Raw genomic sequence first — 16317 nt, 5'->3', positions numbered from 1 at the left:
TTAGAGTGCAGGTATCCTATCCTACTGCTTCTTCTACCATTGCTTTGGTCTCTGTTTGTAAACTGAACACCTGGAATGCCTCCTCTAAGGCTCAGGGACCATCTTGGAAGAGGTAGGTATGTGAAGTTATAAGAACCAGATAAGAGGAGCATGCTGGGCAGACAAATCTGATTCCATTTTATAAGCTAATCCTTCCCTCTTGATTGAACCTGGACCCAGTTGCTCTATATCTCCCAAGATTGAGGGATAAACAGAAAAAGGGGGGATTGTCATAGTGAAATGCTTCCTCTCTTTGGTCTTCAGGTTTGCTATTACCTCCTGCTGAAGATATGCTAATTAACTAGAGGAATTCTGCTTGAGGCTTGAGCAGCCCCTTCATCATTGAAGAGATGGGGCAACATGTTCTAAATAATAACGCCAGAACCAACTTATATCAGTGAGGGTCATCCGACTGAGCAGAAATAAAGAGAGGGGACCGTCAAGGGATGTCAGGAACAAAGGGATTTAGAAATGTTGTGCTTTTCCTTGGATCCCTTTTCAGCCCCTGGCTCTCTATAATCACTATCTACCTCCTCCTCACCCATTCTCGCTTCCCCTGATATTTAAGATGACTGAATTTTGAACTCTCTTAAGATGGATTTGAGAAGTAGTTCTCCCATCTTCTCAAGCTAACCCTTCTCAATCAATAAACCTTTCTTTGCTCCAAAACTCTGATCTATTGAATATTGGCCTTTCTTTTGAAGCACTGGGCACACAAACTTTGTGCCTGTAACCAACTGTTTAAAACAGGCTTTATATTTTTATAAAAAATATGTCAACTTTAGGTGATTACATCTCTTTTTATCTGGTTGTTTTGTGGTAGTAGACATTGTGTCTCATTGGGGGAAACTGACTTAAAAGCTATCAGTTCTTTTGTTTGGCTATCAGAGAGAAAGGCTCTGAAACAGAGACCTTCAACCTTTTTCATCTCATAGCCCACATAAACTAATTATTAAAAGTCTAAAGCACACCCAAAAATATATACTATTTTTTGTCCATCAGACAAAAAACAGGTATAATTTTGATTCATTCACACCAGATGGCTATTGTTGTTGGTCGTTACCATTTTTTAACTTGACAGTCTAAGGGAAAATAGGTCAGAATCACTAACTACATAGGTATTGCATGTTTTAAAAATTCTTGTGCCATACCAGTTGGCCTCTTGTGGCACGCCAGTTGAAAATCACTGCCCTAGAAGATGGTAGCCTGTGCACCCTCATAGGTCCATGGAATTGTTTAATAATGCCAGACCAGAAATATTTACTATTTGTCCCAGCTGAAACTTGAAAAGATATCAGAAAGCATTTAACAACTTTTTGATAAAAAATTAGGCCAAATTAGAAATTAATGTCATGGTCTTATAAGAAATCTACCTAAGGGAAAACAATTCTAAAAACTGGTGGATAAATTTATCAGTTCTTTGCTAACATTTAGGTGGCAACCTAATTTCTGAGGTATTAAAAAACAACCATCTCCTTTTTTTTTTTTAATAGGGTCAGAAGTGTGGCTCCAGATACAACTCAAAGCCCACCAAATCTTTTTAGATTGCTGAAACCTTTCCTCTACTTCTCAAAATGCTTATATATATTGGTTTTATGAAACCAAAGTCCTTTTAGGAGGTGCTTGCCTTTCCTTTCCTGTACCTATGAGATGTAAATACCTGGTCTCCGCCAAGAACTATTATCTGGTCAATCTTTTAAAATGCAAATTTCAGGGAGGTAATTCTTAATAAAAGAAAAAGAAACCATAGCCATCTAAGCAGATCAATTTAACTAATTCCAGCGGTTTTGTTTGTTTGTTTGTTTGTTTGTTTAACTAGTGACTTTTGCTTTATGGTGCCTGTCTCATGGCTAAAAGATCTGTGTGTCTGTCTGTATGTTAATGTGTGTTGTGGTATTTTCTACCTCTGGATAGTGTTATTGAATTATTTTGAAAAGAGCTCTATTAAATTGGCTTAAACAAGCCCTTATATGAGAATTCTCAAAAATATAACAGAAACTAACCCAACTTCTTTTCAGGAACACATGAGCTAGATAAACATTTGATATTAAAGTTGATTTTTTGCAGATGGATGCTGACCTTGGCCTGTACCACCTGGGAAACCCCAGAGCCTGCACACCGAGTGGACAGGTACAGACCCTGCACCTGCACAGCTGGTCCTCCATGGAGGATGGAAGTTGGTGGTCAGTGGTCAAAGACAGTCCTTGCAGCTGATTGGCCTGGGTAAATCCCTCTCATTGATGTGCCAATAGTAATCAAGGCTCAACTACAAGAGGAGGGTGTACTCACCCTACAGGAAGGTACCCAGCTTGGGTGATGGGGGTGGCTGTGCTACTGGACCCTACAGGACACCTGCTACATTAGGGAACTCCACCATGCATGGGATATGTAGCAGCTCTACCTAATACATAGAAACAAACACAGGGAGACTGCTAAAGTGAAGAGACAAACAAATGAAATGGCCCAAATGAAAGAAGAGATCACAACTCCAGAAAAAAGACTAAACAAAATGGAGGTAAGCAATCTATCAGATGCAAGTTCAAAACTGGTTATAAGGATGCTCAAGGAACTTAGTGAGAACCTCAAAAGCATAAAAGGGACCCAGTCAGAAACAAAGATTACAAAAATTGAAATAAAGAACAACTTATAGGGAAACAACAGTAAGTAGATGAAGCCAAGAATCAGATCAATGATATGGAACATAAAGAAGCAAAAAACAACCAATCAGAACAAGAAGAAGAAAAATGAACCCCTCTAAAATGAGGACAGTGTAAACAACCTCTGGGAAAACTTCAGGTGTTCCAACATTCACATTGTAGGTATGCCTGAAGGAGAAGAGAATAAACAAGAAATTGGAAATCTACTTGAAAAAATAATGAAAGAAAACTTATCTAATTTTGTGAAGGAAATAAACATGCAAGTCCAGGAAGCATAGAGAGTCCCAAACAAGATAGATGCAAAGAGATCCATTCTAGGACACATCACAATTAAAATGCCAAAGGTTAAAGATAAAGAGAGAATCTTAAATGCAGCAAGAGAAAAACAGTTAGTTACCTACAGGGGAGTTCCCAGAAGACTGTCAGCTGATTCCTAAAAAGAAAGTTTGCAGGATAGAAGGGATTGGCAAGAAGTGTTCAAAGTCATGAAAAGCAGGGACCTACAGCCAAGATTGCTCTACCCAGCAAAGCTGTCATTTAGAATTGAAGGGCAGATAAAAAGCTTCCCAGACAAGAAAAATCTAAAGGAGTTCATCATCACCAAACCAACATTATATGAAATGTTAAAGGGACTTATTTAAGAAAAAGAAGATCAAAACTATGAACAGTAAAATAGCAATAAATACGTATCTACCAAGATTTGAATTAAAAAAACAAACTAAGCAAACAAGAAGAACAGAGACAGCATGATGATTATGGGGAGCATTTTGATGATTGCCAGATGGGAGGGGATTGTGGGGGAATGTGTGAAGAGGTGAGGGGATTAAGAAGTACAAATAGGTAGTTACAGAATAGCCATGAGGATATAAAGTATTGTATAGGAAATGGAGTAGCCTGAGAACTTATAGAAATGACCCATGAACATGAAAAAAGGTCTTTGGATTGCCTGAGAGAACAAGAGGGACTTGGTGGAAGGGGGAAAAGGGGGAAAAATTGGGATAATGGTAATAGCATAATCAATAAAATATAATTAAAAAAGAAAGTTGGCTTCTGAGTATGGTTTGGATAAATACGCATATCTTTAGACTCATTAGCTTTAAATCATATATTTGTTCTCCCTGGGTTTATTAAATTTAGTACATGTTATCTATGTTGCAAAATTTGTCATCAAGAAACTTGGTATGATGAAATTTTCATTAGTGTTCTAACCTTAATTGTTAGGAACAAGTAAATTAAATAAATGCAAGTAGGATAAAACATTTTTAGCCGAACTCTAGCAATAACTATATGGTTAAAAGTTGTTTCCTAAACCTCTTTGGTAACTTGAATCTTTCAACTTTTACTAGCTGAATTAGATGATGGGTATTAATTGAATTTCTATACCATTTCTAAATAAGATAAAATAATGAAACATTAACTTCTGAACATAGGTTTATCTACTTATTAATGAGCTGTTAAAGATTTTTGGGTCCATTAGTAAATATGTCTTGTGCCACATTGAAAAATGTGCTATAAGGAAATATATTTAAAAAATATATTTTTAGAAGTCATTGTGTTTATAAATGTATCAATCTAAAGAATATTGGTATAATAGTTCACAATTATTTACTTTTTGGTTTCTCACTAGAAATTAAGTTTTCTTAAGGTTATGAATTCAAATATATGTAATTAAAGCTATAGAAATTAAAAATAATAAGGAAAAGAACTGTATACAAGAGAAATATAATATGTTTTGGCTTTTAGAAAAACATGTGAGTTATATAGATATGTTTTTATTTTTTTATTTTTATTTTTATTTTTTTAACTTTTTAAAATTTATTTACTTTTTAAATACATTTGTCTCTGCCTCCCTACCACCTCTTTCCCTTGCCCCCTCCCACCTTCCCTCCCTCAGCTCTTCCCCTTTGGTTTTGTCCATGAGTCCTTGCTATATGTTCCTTGACTTTCCCCTTCCCTTCCCTTTCCCTGCCCCCTCCTTCCCTCTTGTCTCTGTTGATTTCTTTTCCTTTCAGTGTTGCTGGTCATATAGATATGTTTTTATTAAGGGAAGTGAAGTAATTTTGTCCCTATTATTTCTGACTGGGTGTGTGTACTAAGAGGGACACACAAAGTTTTCGAAAAAAGTTATGGAAAGCTTATGAAAAAGGAATCTTAAGAAAGGAAATTTTATTTATGGTCAAGCTGAATAAGACTGAAATTTAATCCAGTAAATGGATTTAAATATCAAAAGAAAGGTGAAGCAAAATTAGAATTTGGTTTTCTATCTCTGCTAAAAGGACTATTGGTCTGCTACTGATAGTATAAAAAAATTTTCTGCCTAGAGAGTAAAGATTGTGAGTTTTATCAAAATAATTTGTTTTATATTGTCTTAATCAGGTCCTTGATTACTCATAAAAACAATCTCCTCAACAGTAAAAATTAAGTTTTTCTAACAATTATATAAACTTAATATCTTCTTTGAAATCTTTCATTGCCACTTTGGTTAAATGGATAATTACATATTGCTTCATAATGACTATGATCCTGTTTAGTCAACTGTCCAAATCTCTTGATATATTTTGACAAAATTCCAAAAATTTAAATTTCAAATAAGAGTCTTGACTTGGGAATGAATAACTTGGAGATGTTCCCAAAAGGCCTGTGGAACACCTCAAAAGATTGGTTTTCTCTTCTTATAGAAGAGAAATATTAAACTAATTGGGCTTATTTTTGTGTATTGAAATTACACAGGAGGCATTATCAAATACAAAAATAACACTGAGTCTTCTTTATGTTGTATTTATTTAAGAACATGTTATAAATGTTCCATAATATACATAAAATTGCTGGAAATCTGAGATATCCTTACTTAAAATGTCTGTCATCAAAATTGAGGGACACACTAAACAACTGAACCTCAATATCAGATTGTGGCACATGTGGATGAAGTCTATTCTTTTTTTTGCGAAAATGACCCCTTATTGCCAGACTTTGCCATCCTGATGTCCTTGTAACATGGTAACTGTCTGCTCCTGAATCAGAGGAATTAAGATGGGTGAAAAATGACTATAAATTAAATGAATAATTGGGGCTATGGGAAACCAAGGACTGCTTGGTTCTTCCTGGCTCCCTGGCATTTTTTTCAGTTTTCGCATTCCTTCATTCACTATAGTACATTTGAGCTAGATTTCATTCAATTGCCACTTTGTGTGTGTTAACAATATGTTCTTGTTGTGTGTATGTTTTCCTATTTGAGTTAAAGTTTTCCTCTGCAACAAGGCTGATGGCCTCACAGTGGTGAAGAAATTATTAGAAAAGATGTTTTCTCACTTGGCATATACTTTCCAAAATTTCTAGTGATCAAGGTACTCAGTTCACTGAGCAAAACATGTGAGCCTTCATGGACAACCCTGGAAACTTCTTGGAATTATCACTGACTGTATTAACCTCAATTATCAGGTGAGATTTAGAGAGCTAATGGGAAAACTGGATTCCTAAAAACCAAGTTCAGTTCCACAGGACTGAATGAACTGATGAGAAGGGTTATAATTTTGTGACTTTTTATTTGAAGTATTGATGATTTTTAAATCTTGTTTTCCAGATACAAGAAATTTTTCTTCTTTACACCTTTGAAGTAGTATTGAAACATGTATTAATTTTTCTAATTAATCCCTCCAGACTTTGGAAACTCTCAATAATTGTGTAATTTTATTTTCATAGATATGTTTATGTTTATAACTTCAATAAGAATCTGTTCCTTTTATAATAGGACATAACTGAAAACTAAATATATTACAAGGCTTTGACTAGAATGTCATGTTTGAGAGAGAAATGTATGAGCTCAGGTATGACCAGAAAGCTTTAAGGAATTAAGGAAATTCCTTGGAAAAAACAGCCTGTTATCTTGATTGCCTTGGTTCACAGTAGTTTTTTTAGGTAAGATATGAAGGTTGCTTATTGGGAGATGGAAAGAAAGAAGGATCCTAAGGATATATTGGAGAATTTCTGTAGAGAGAAATTAACCCAAATCTATAGGTACTGCAGACAAAATCTTACGGCAACTATGCAGCTTGGCTTCTTAGCCTCAATAGAACTTTAAAACCTCAGCCTGAATACTCCTTATGAAAAATTCCACCAAAGCAGAATTAAAAGATCCTATGTGGTTGATTATTATTCTTGCAGGACTTATGTAAATAATCAGGCCAAGTTTATTGAAATGACATATTTTGCAAATAACTTAGTCTTAGTTTGGCTATCTTTGATAAAAGTAAGGGTCATTTTAGGGAGAAAATTGTTTCAATAGAAACTATAATATACCTTTATGGATATTAGGTTCTAGTGCTGTTCATTGTGTTTTCAGTTTAAAAAAATTTTTGACTATAAACTGAATTGGGTCCAAAATTTTTCTAGTTTTTGTAAATATTCGGCTGTAGCCATCCAAAGTAACATTTTCGTTTTCCCATCCATTGACTCGGCGTCATTGTGAACTAAAACTGCTTGTTTCCCAAGGCCATACAAGCTAAAGTGGGACAACTTGATGTAGACCTCAGAGAAATCACTACAATAGCTCATCTATGGACAATCTTTGTTTCTGCTGCGGAACAATCACCAGGGACATTCAAACTGCAGACCAGGACACTCTATCAGACTGTCACAGCCTGCCTTTACTCCATATGAAGATGATTCGAGACAAACATTTAGACAACTTGATTGCCTGCTTTCAGAACTTAGAAACTGAGATAGTCTGCTCCAAACATTAACCTTTGTTTTTCTTTTGTTTCCACAGAAATGCCTCTTATTGCTTACACCCTAGGCTTAACTTTGGGAGCCCACGTGCATCACTTCTGTCTGAAATATGACACAACTTTTATCTGAACTGAACTTTTCTCAAGTCTGAGATTGGTTTAATGACATACAGAACAATCTACCACCCCAACTCCTCTCTCTGATTCTCTTATGTACGTAGGATTCCCATATATATGCATGTGTTAAATTTGATTACTTTCTCTTGCTAATTTGTCTCATGTCTACTTGATTATTTGACCAGCCAGAAGCTTGAGGGTAGAAGAAAGTTTATTCCTTCCTCCCAAAAGCATTACAGGTCTGGCCTCAGGTTGTGGCGTCTCTTGAGCCTGGAGATTTGGCTTGGTTTGGGACTTTTGGATTGGACCCACCTTGGCCTCTAGTTGCAAGTGATGTGTTCAAATTTTGACATTCAGATTTGTAACATATGAGATTCAAATTAATCTATATTCTTGTACTCAGTTTTATATTGGACAAACTAATAAACATGGTTACAGAAGAACAAAACCCTCATTGATTTGTACACTCCTAATTTGAAATGTACATAATATAATCTTGACAAGGTTCATCTTACCTTTGACCAGAAGCCAAAGCTGTTTAAATTGTTAACAAGTTGCAGGTGAATTAATTAAATATTTAAATGAATCACCTAAGAATAACTTAACAGAACAGATGAGGAGAACAGAATTTCCTTACCAATAAGTAGAGCTTCTTTTTCTGATTTTAAGCCTTGACTTCTTTTTTCAATATTGTTCTCTCGGTCTTGGTTGACTAATGCAACTGTCAACACATTGATTTCCTATAAAGTTAAAAAATAAACAACAGATAGGTATTTATGTAGATTCTGTGCATTTCAATAAAAGCTACCAGGTCTCTTAAACTCAAAAAAAGAGGTCATCACTTACATTTATAACTGAAGATCAACTTTTATAAGTAATTGATCTGTTTGCCCAAAAGTAGAATATATATAATTCTAAAACTTAGTCTCCTGGGTACAGCTCCCAGCAAACCAAATAATTCTCTGCAAAAGTGGCAAATCTGGTGCAAATTATCTTAGGTTTTTGTCCATATTCTGATAAACCGTTAGCAAACTCTGCATTTGATTATAGTTACTTTAACATGTTTTATTTTAAATATGAAAAATTTTTCTGAAAAGCATACACAGGCTGATTTATAATACTATGCTAGTAAATTGTGTGTTGGGGGAAACAGGGCCTATTGGGAAGGTAAGATAGAGTTGTTAGGAGTGTTTAAGTGGAGTAGGTATATATCCTTATGCACAACTGCAAACAGTAGATAAAGCAAAGGTTAGGAAATTATTTTCTTTGGAAATTGAACATGAAGAGTTATACAACAAACCAGTAACACATGAAACATTGTGGATGGGCCATTTTTAGTACTTTCTATAGTTTTTTTTAAAATTTATAACCAGAGATAAAGATTTAACTCATATGCTTCCAGACTTGATATAAGAACTCAAAACGGAAGCAACAGTGATGTAACAGAAAGTCAAATTTAATGATCAGAAGCCTGCATATATGGGGTAGCGAAATCATTAGGGTAGTTGAATCTTGTTGGGGGGAAATTTCTTCCTGATAGGTCTCAATGAAGAATTAACATGTTGAACGAAGAATTAAGGATAATGTTTCCAATAGATGGTGGGGAACCTGCCAGAGGACAGAGGGTAGATAGGTAGGGGTAAAGGAGAACTTAGAAAGGATGGGCAAATGGTTGGCAGGTGGTACCAGGGCTGGGACCAGTTATAGGATATCTAGCTAGTTACTAAAAATTAACAAAATTGGCCATGTAAAGGAATACAGGGGACAGATGAGAGTAATATTGAGCATGTAGAGAACAAAAGTCCCATCAGAAGGCATTCAAATAAAAAAGAGAAGAAAAAAAGCCCTTTGTGCATACCAATAAAAATAGATCTATGAGCTGACTTTAACCCATGATCTTCTACTTTGTAAATCAGGGATAATTAGAAATTGTCAGAAAAGAAGTTTCTCCTGAAAAATTGCAGTTGGTAAAGCAACATTTAGTTTACATTTTGGAGGGTCCTCTAAAGGTTACACTTAACCTGAAGAATGAATGGTCAAGTCTGAATGACAAGTGAAGATAGGTAAGGTGAAAAACTGGGGGATCCACAGTGTTACGATGATAGATCAGAAGAAAGGTTTTGGTTGACTAGAGGGTACCAACCGAGGCCTGAGGCTGATGATAGGTGCGTGTCCATCAGGACTGAGGTCAGAAAAGGTTTGAGGAATGGCCTAAGAAAAGTCTGGAGCCGACTGGACATGTCATTATACTCATACTTCCAAAAAGGGTCTTGCAAACCAGCCTCAGCTGAAACACACTCAAGAACTTCAAAACCAAAAAATCCAAAGGTTATGTAGATGGGAGTAGAATATTTTATAGAGAGGGTTAGATGGAAGCAAATAGGAATTCCTTCTGTGGTGAAGTTCACATGGTGTTTTCTGATTAGACTGTGTCCACCAGAGCAAAGAAGGATGTGTAGATACTTCATCTCCCTGGGCTAGTGGGTTCAAGGAGCTTGCTAAGTTCTCTTAATGGTATACCCTAAGGAAAAATAGGTTCCATAGGGACATGGCTCTGGGCTCTGTAAAGATCTCCCAGCAGAGGTTTAGGAGGAAAGGGGATGAAAAAATATTAACTTGAGTAATGATTATATCACTTACAAAAAATAACAATAATGAACCCTAGGGCTGAGTGGAAATAGTATCTCCAAGAAAGTATCCGATCACTGCCTGGGTGATAATTGGGGCAAATGAAATTACTGAAAAGAGTTTAGCAGACAACATGCCCACATTAATTGGCAAAATTAAGTGGTGTCCTGCGGCCCTCACACAATTGAGGATCCAGGTTTAGGGTGGGAAATGGACCAAAGAATTGGCAGCACATCAAGAGCCAGTAGGAAGTGGCAAGGGAGGAACAGACTGAGGCCACTGGAGTGCTCTTAGGTACCTGTCCCCACATCCAAAGCTGGAGTCAAAAAGAAAGGGGGACTCAGAGCAGGTCCCAAGAAATGCTACAGAATAATGATGTCTACAAGGAGCTGATGTGGCCTACCAATGATTGCTGCTTTGATGATGTTTTAGGGTTAGGCAAAAGAGGATGGAAAGATAAGAAAGAGGTAAAAGTTAAGATTGACCATTGTAGCGTGTGCTCTCCGGACTACCAGTGGTGTGATCTCATGTGGGCATCATCAGTGGCTGTGGGGTAGACACACCTCTTTGCAAGGTTCCACAACAGTACAGGAGGCCTGACAGAGACTGAGGCTTGGCAGATGCTTCAGCCTTTGGGTACTGCTGTGAGTTATGTTCAGGGTGGAGATGAAGGTGTTTTTCTGACTCCTCCACGAGGGAGAGGGACTATGCTGGGATGTGGTATTGTACGTAATGAAGCTGATCAGGCAGGCTCCAAAGAGTGCCTGCAGATTATAAATTGGCCTCAAGAATCTCCAAAAGGGGAACTATCATTTCCATTATAGTCAAAGGTGGGTCCAAGCATACTAACTAGAGACATGGGTCTATAACATCATTTAGTGAAGTGAACCAACTTGTGATTACCCAAAAAAGTTACTGGCTACATGTCCTGGAGCCCAAGTCTGCCTTGGTAATAATGTAAAACTCAGACTAGCTGACAAAGTCACAGAGTTAATGAGATGGTGAATGCTTATGTCATACATTTTGCCTGAGATGAAATCTAAAGTCAATTTGGTATGTTTTAAGGGCTAGAAGACAGGATAGTGATTTTTAGATAGCCATGTGGTGGGCTGTGCTTTTGTATTTTCCCATTCTCAAATAAAGGGGAGGGGTGTTTTGGTGACTCATTAATCATGGGTTCCTTAGGAAAATCAAGTTAATTTGACTTGTCTGTATTTATAAACAGGCTGAACAAGAAAATTATAATTTTGGGTAAGTTGTGAATTTGGGGTAGTCTACAAAGCACAAAGTAGATATTAGCATCTACTCTGTGTTCTCTCTTTCCATGTTTGTACCTAGTGCCTGTGAATCTAAAGTATCTTCCAGTGTTTGTCAAAAGAGCTCCATCATCATGACTAGTAAGGTGAAGAAAATACTGTACATGGAGAAAATATGGAACTAAATAACCTCCTAACCAAATCCTTGCTGCATTTAAGCAAAGCCTGTTTTTACTTTCAGCCACTCAGTAAGTATTTATGCCGAAAACATATATCATATACCTACCTACTCAGAGGCTAGCAAGCAATTCTCAAAAAAGGTCTATAAGAAAGCTTATAGGAAATGTCAGTAGATGGAGCAAGAGAAGTATGCAGATCATAACAGGAAGTGTGGATTTTATTTGGAAGTTTTAACTAATGAACAGTGTGCAGAAGAGTTAAATGAATAATTCTGAATTTTAGATAATTGGTTTGGAGGCAAGTAAAACCAGAGGCAGGGACGCCACATTGGAGTCTCCTGCAAGAGCCTGTTTGTCTTCTACCTTTTCATGATGAGGGTCCATACCAAGTCAGTGGTGTACAAAACATATGAGGTACTTAAGAGGTGGAACTACAAAGTACCTGGTGACCTGATGAATGAGGAAAATGTTGAGAATTAGTAGGTACCTTGGTAAATAGGAAAGTAGAGAAAGAAGCAAATATGGAAAAAAATAATCTGTTTAATTTTAGAAAGGTTAAAATTGTTAAACTTAGGGTGTCTATGACATCTTGTTAAGACATTTGGGAGAAATTAGGATGTACTGGCTTTATAACTTAGCAAGTCCCTGACAACTGTTTTATGGGTGTTTATTAGGTTTGTGTTAGTACCTTGATGTATTCTCCTGAGACAAAGAAGAGGCTTGATTACTGCTTGATATAAAAGGTGAGTTTTCTAAGCTCAGTGTTCCTTTCCTGCAATGTAACCCCCACATGTGTAGGCTTCTATCTTGGCCCCTCTCTAGGAGGGGAGGGTGATTAAGCTGTAAGATCCCTGAGGATAAGTCTGGTCAAGCCAGGAAAGCTGTCTGGTAGCACATGATAAAACCTCAAATGGACTGTTGACCACACTTATTCTGAAAACAATCCCTCACAGCCGGGACAAATTGACGATAATATTAAACACTAAAATAGCACATTTTCAAGAGGACATAACCAATTTATGCTCCATCTTTAACTCTGCAAACAAATGGGTCAATTCTTATGTCCTATCTTAAGAGTTTCATATTCTCTATGTAGGATGTTCCAACTTATCTATTTAGTAATTGGGCAACACATTTTACTGGGACATTGGATCATGAGTTGGCAAGGCTTTGCCCCTTTCTTAAAAACTTCATTGTCTTTCCCTGGCCAGGTAGCTTAGTTGGTTAGAGCATTGTCCTGATATGCCAAGGTTGTGATACCCAGTCAGGGCACATACAAGAAACAACCAATGAATGCATAAATAAATCGAACAACAAATTGGTATTTTTTTCTCTCTCTAAAAATCAACTAAAAAGAATCAACTAATGAATACATTAATAAGTGGAACAATGAATTGTTGCTCCTCTCTCTCTCTTACTCTTTCTAAAATCAATAAGGAAAATGTCATTGTCCTTATACTTTGTCCCACTCCAACTCTCTAAACAGTGGAAGGAAACTAAGAATGGAATATTTCATTATTAGAAACACAAAGTTATGAAGATCCTTGTTCACTTATCACATTAAAATCCTTTACCAATAAATGTAATATGCTCTGAAGAATGACATGTCTACTAGATGTTCTGGAGAAGGTGTTCCAGATGCCTAGAGTTGCACATTGGACATGGATAACAGTGGATGGGGTTGAGAGGTAAGGGAGGTTACTAAACAAATTGTTAACAACAGGCAAAGGTATACAGAGGGAAAGGACTTTGGGATCAGGATCAAGAGTTTCCTCACCATGAGGTCAATAAGATTATGAAATAGTGTTCTAAAGGAAATGGGAAGAATACCATTCACTTGACAGAGTAAAAATCACCCCAGACTAGAAAATGCACAATAGGTGACAATTCTGCACTTGGCAGGAAAATGTACAAAATTATCTAATAATCTCTTTTACCTTTAACCATAATTTCTGTGACACTTAGAAGTTTTCAATAACCATAAACTAGATATCATGGCCTTTTTTTTTAAGACTTCCTAAATAGTTTACTACTTGAAGGCAGAATTTTCTTTCTAAGAGTCCTTATCAACTACTTTGAGAAATGATCAAAGTAATTTATCCATTTAGGAAAGTTCTTTTTCAATAGTTTACTGAGTTAGAATTGTACTTTGTTGTTGCTTTGTTTTTGTTTCCCTCTACCCACCCAAGTCCCTAAGAAGAACAATGGCTTCCCCAGTTTATAAAATCCTTTCATTATTCCCTTCATTTCATTATTCCTGTGGCCTCCTTAACTTTGGTGCTGTTTTCTTTTACTGCAAAGCTCCCTGAATATGTGGGTCTGTGTCTCCTGCCTCAGTACATGAAATCTCAGCTTTCTCACCAGCCGTGCCATAAAACTATCCTTTGAAAGAGTTTCACTGACTTTTCGGTAGTTCTTCAACCCTCTTACCACGTGACATTTGACATCAGTGAATTTTTAACTATCTGCCTCACTTGCTTCTGTTACACAAGAGGTCCTGATCTTTTTCCTCCTAATTTTTTGTTTAGTCTTTACTTGCTTCTTCATTCCTTTTGCTGGCCCAGCACACATGGAGAAGAAGGTAATTCTTTTATCCTTATACTCTAATTTTGGCTCTTGCCCAAGTTCAGTCACCACTTCTTCCTTCTCTCTTCCATTTTATCAGAGTTCTTTCACTTTTCCAGGTTCAACTATCATTGCACTTAACTTTTTAACTCTGTTTCTTAACATCACCTGATCATCGGGTTTGTCTGCTTGAACTTACCACTGCCCAGTTCAAACTGTAAATGAGAGATGGACATGAGGTGGTAGGGGAGCATACTTCAGCCTTGGATCCTCTGTTAAGAACTGGTTGACCTTGGGCAAGCCTTCTCCTCCCTTTTCTTCACCACCCTAATTACATTTTTACAAACAATACAAGTCCCATATCTTTCAGGGACATTTGTTCCAAGCAACTTGCCACTTTTCCGTATTTTAACACATTTCCTATGTCATTTATGTAGCAGTTGATCACTTAAGACATTTAGACAGAACTGACTTTCACCAGTTTTTGTTTCTTCAACAAAACCAGCAACTCCTTCATCTGACAAGGTGAAGCGGCATGGCCAAGTGAAACTGTGTTTTAATTCTGTCACCATTATTTATGTACTGGATAACTTCAAGCAGGGCATCTCTTCACTTCCTCTTATGTAAGACAGAGATAATAACCTATGCCTGTTGCCCAGGGTTTCTCTGAGGATCAAATGTCATATGTGAGATGTTGCTTCTGAAAATTATAAACATCTATGAATATAATGTGGCATCATTATTACCATTATTATTCACATAACTGACTGGATACAGAACATGTGCATAATACATACTTGGGGCTCTGAATCCATGTGATAATCATGTATAGAGTTCTGAATGCAATCATATATAAATACGTATGCAAAAATATATAAACTAACTATGGTAGTGTTCAAAGAGTGCACATTTTTCCTATTTTCTACATGTTCTGTGGCAATATTGTTACACTGCTATCATTAAAATGTAAAAAGAAATAAGAAGCTAATGACATATAGATGGCATTTTGAAGAGCTATATGTAAGCACAGAGAGTAGCTACTTCATTGAATAACATTCTGAGTGATGCTTCCCCACAAAGACACACTAAATAGGGAGACCACCACAATATCACTTCCCCTGTGTTCCTCCAAGGGCTGGCAGCCTTGCAGCTAATAGTGCATGCAAGGTGAGTGGGACAGTTGTCAAGATCTGCACAGTAAAGACTGACCGTGTCACCTCCCACTCTGCCAACACCACACCACAAGGTTCTCATTCGTTCTATGCTTTCCTTGTTCCATGGCCTTGTTTTGCTGTTTGCTTCTAGACCCTACTCAAATAATACACTCCATGAAAGCAGGGTCCCTGTATAGCACAGCCAAGATGCCAGTCAGCTATTTCAATATCCTTTACTCAATGTTGTTTTTTTTTTTTTGTCAAACTACCACAAGCAATCCATCAAATGATATGCCAGTCTCCAATAACCTTCAAGCAATTCCTCAGTGACCAGCCAGTGACGAGCATGCAGCAGTGCCCAGTGGCTGATAAATGGAGGGGTGACCCACAAAAGTGGCCTGAAATAGTGAACAAATGATGGATTTGGACACAGCAGACTGGTTTTAATTGCCACGGATTTGTTGTATACCGTTTCCTTATTTCTGTTTGTAGAAACAGATGATCTACAGTGTCTTTTTGTTCCAAAATTTCATGCCTACTCTGTGCCCTTTTCCCTGAGTTGGAGCTTCCCTTCAGAATAAGGCAGCCAACTTGATACAGACAGTGTGTACCTCTCCTGGATTTCAAAGCCAATAAAAATTAGAATGGGAGGAGGGGTCAGGGGGAAAAAAAACAATTAAAAAAACCAAATGGATGAGAAAGGGATTGATGAGAATGAGTGACTGAATAAGCTTCAGAATTTCTTATGGTTCAAGGGAAAGTAAGAATTGTCAACCCCCCAGAGCAAACAGGATCTCAGGAATGTTCCATGGGTCAGAGGTCCCCAGGCCCTGCTAATATCAGTTGCTGAAGCTGGGTGCCGCCCGTCCAGAGGGCTGTGGGCTCCCACCACCCATGCCCTTTCCCCAGAAGACTTTCATATTCAGGGTCTGCATGAAGGGAGGAAAGAGGCCCAACAGGCTTCAGCCTCAGAGAGACAGTTTGAGAGCTCACATGTG

The 16317-nt window shown here is 37.2% G+C and overlaps 1 protein-coding gene across 1 annotated transcript in view; it reads right to left on the bottom strand.

Annotated features, from left to right (window-relative positions):
• The window catches only part of ENOX1 (ecto-NOX disulfide-thiol exchanger 1), a 603512-nt gene that overhangs the window by 43006 nt on the left and 544189 nt on the right, over nt 1-16317 (bottom strand). The window contains exon 16 of the mRNA XM_054586376.1: nt 8175-8277. Within this exon, the coding sequence (XP_054442351.1) occupies nt 8175-8277 (103 nt within the window). The remainder of the gene's footprint in view (nt 1-8174; nt 8278-16317) is intronic.

This window comes from Pteronotus mesoamericanus, unplaced genomic scaffold, assembly GCF_021234165.1.
Source record: "Pteronotus mesoamericanus isolate MK-2021 breed Mesoamerican mustached bat unplaced genomic scaffold, CSHL_Meso_final contig_94, whole genome shotgun sequence".
In the NCBI taxonomy this organism is placed as follows: Eukaryota; Metazoa; Chordata; class Mammalia; order Chiroptera; family Mormoopidae; genus Pteronotus; species Pteronotus mesoamericanus.
The sequence above is the reverse complement of the archived record's forward strand: the minus strand, read 5'-3'. Positions and strand labels throughout refer to the sequence as shown.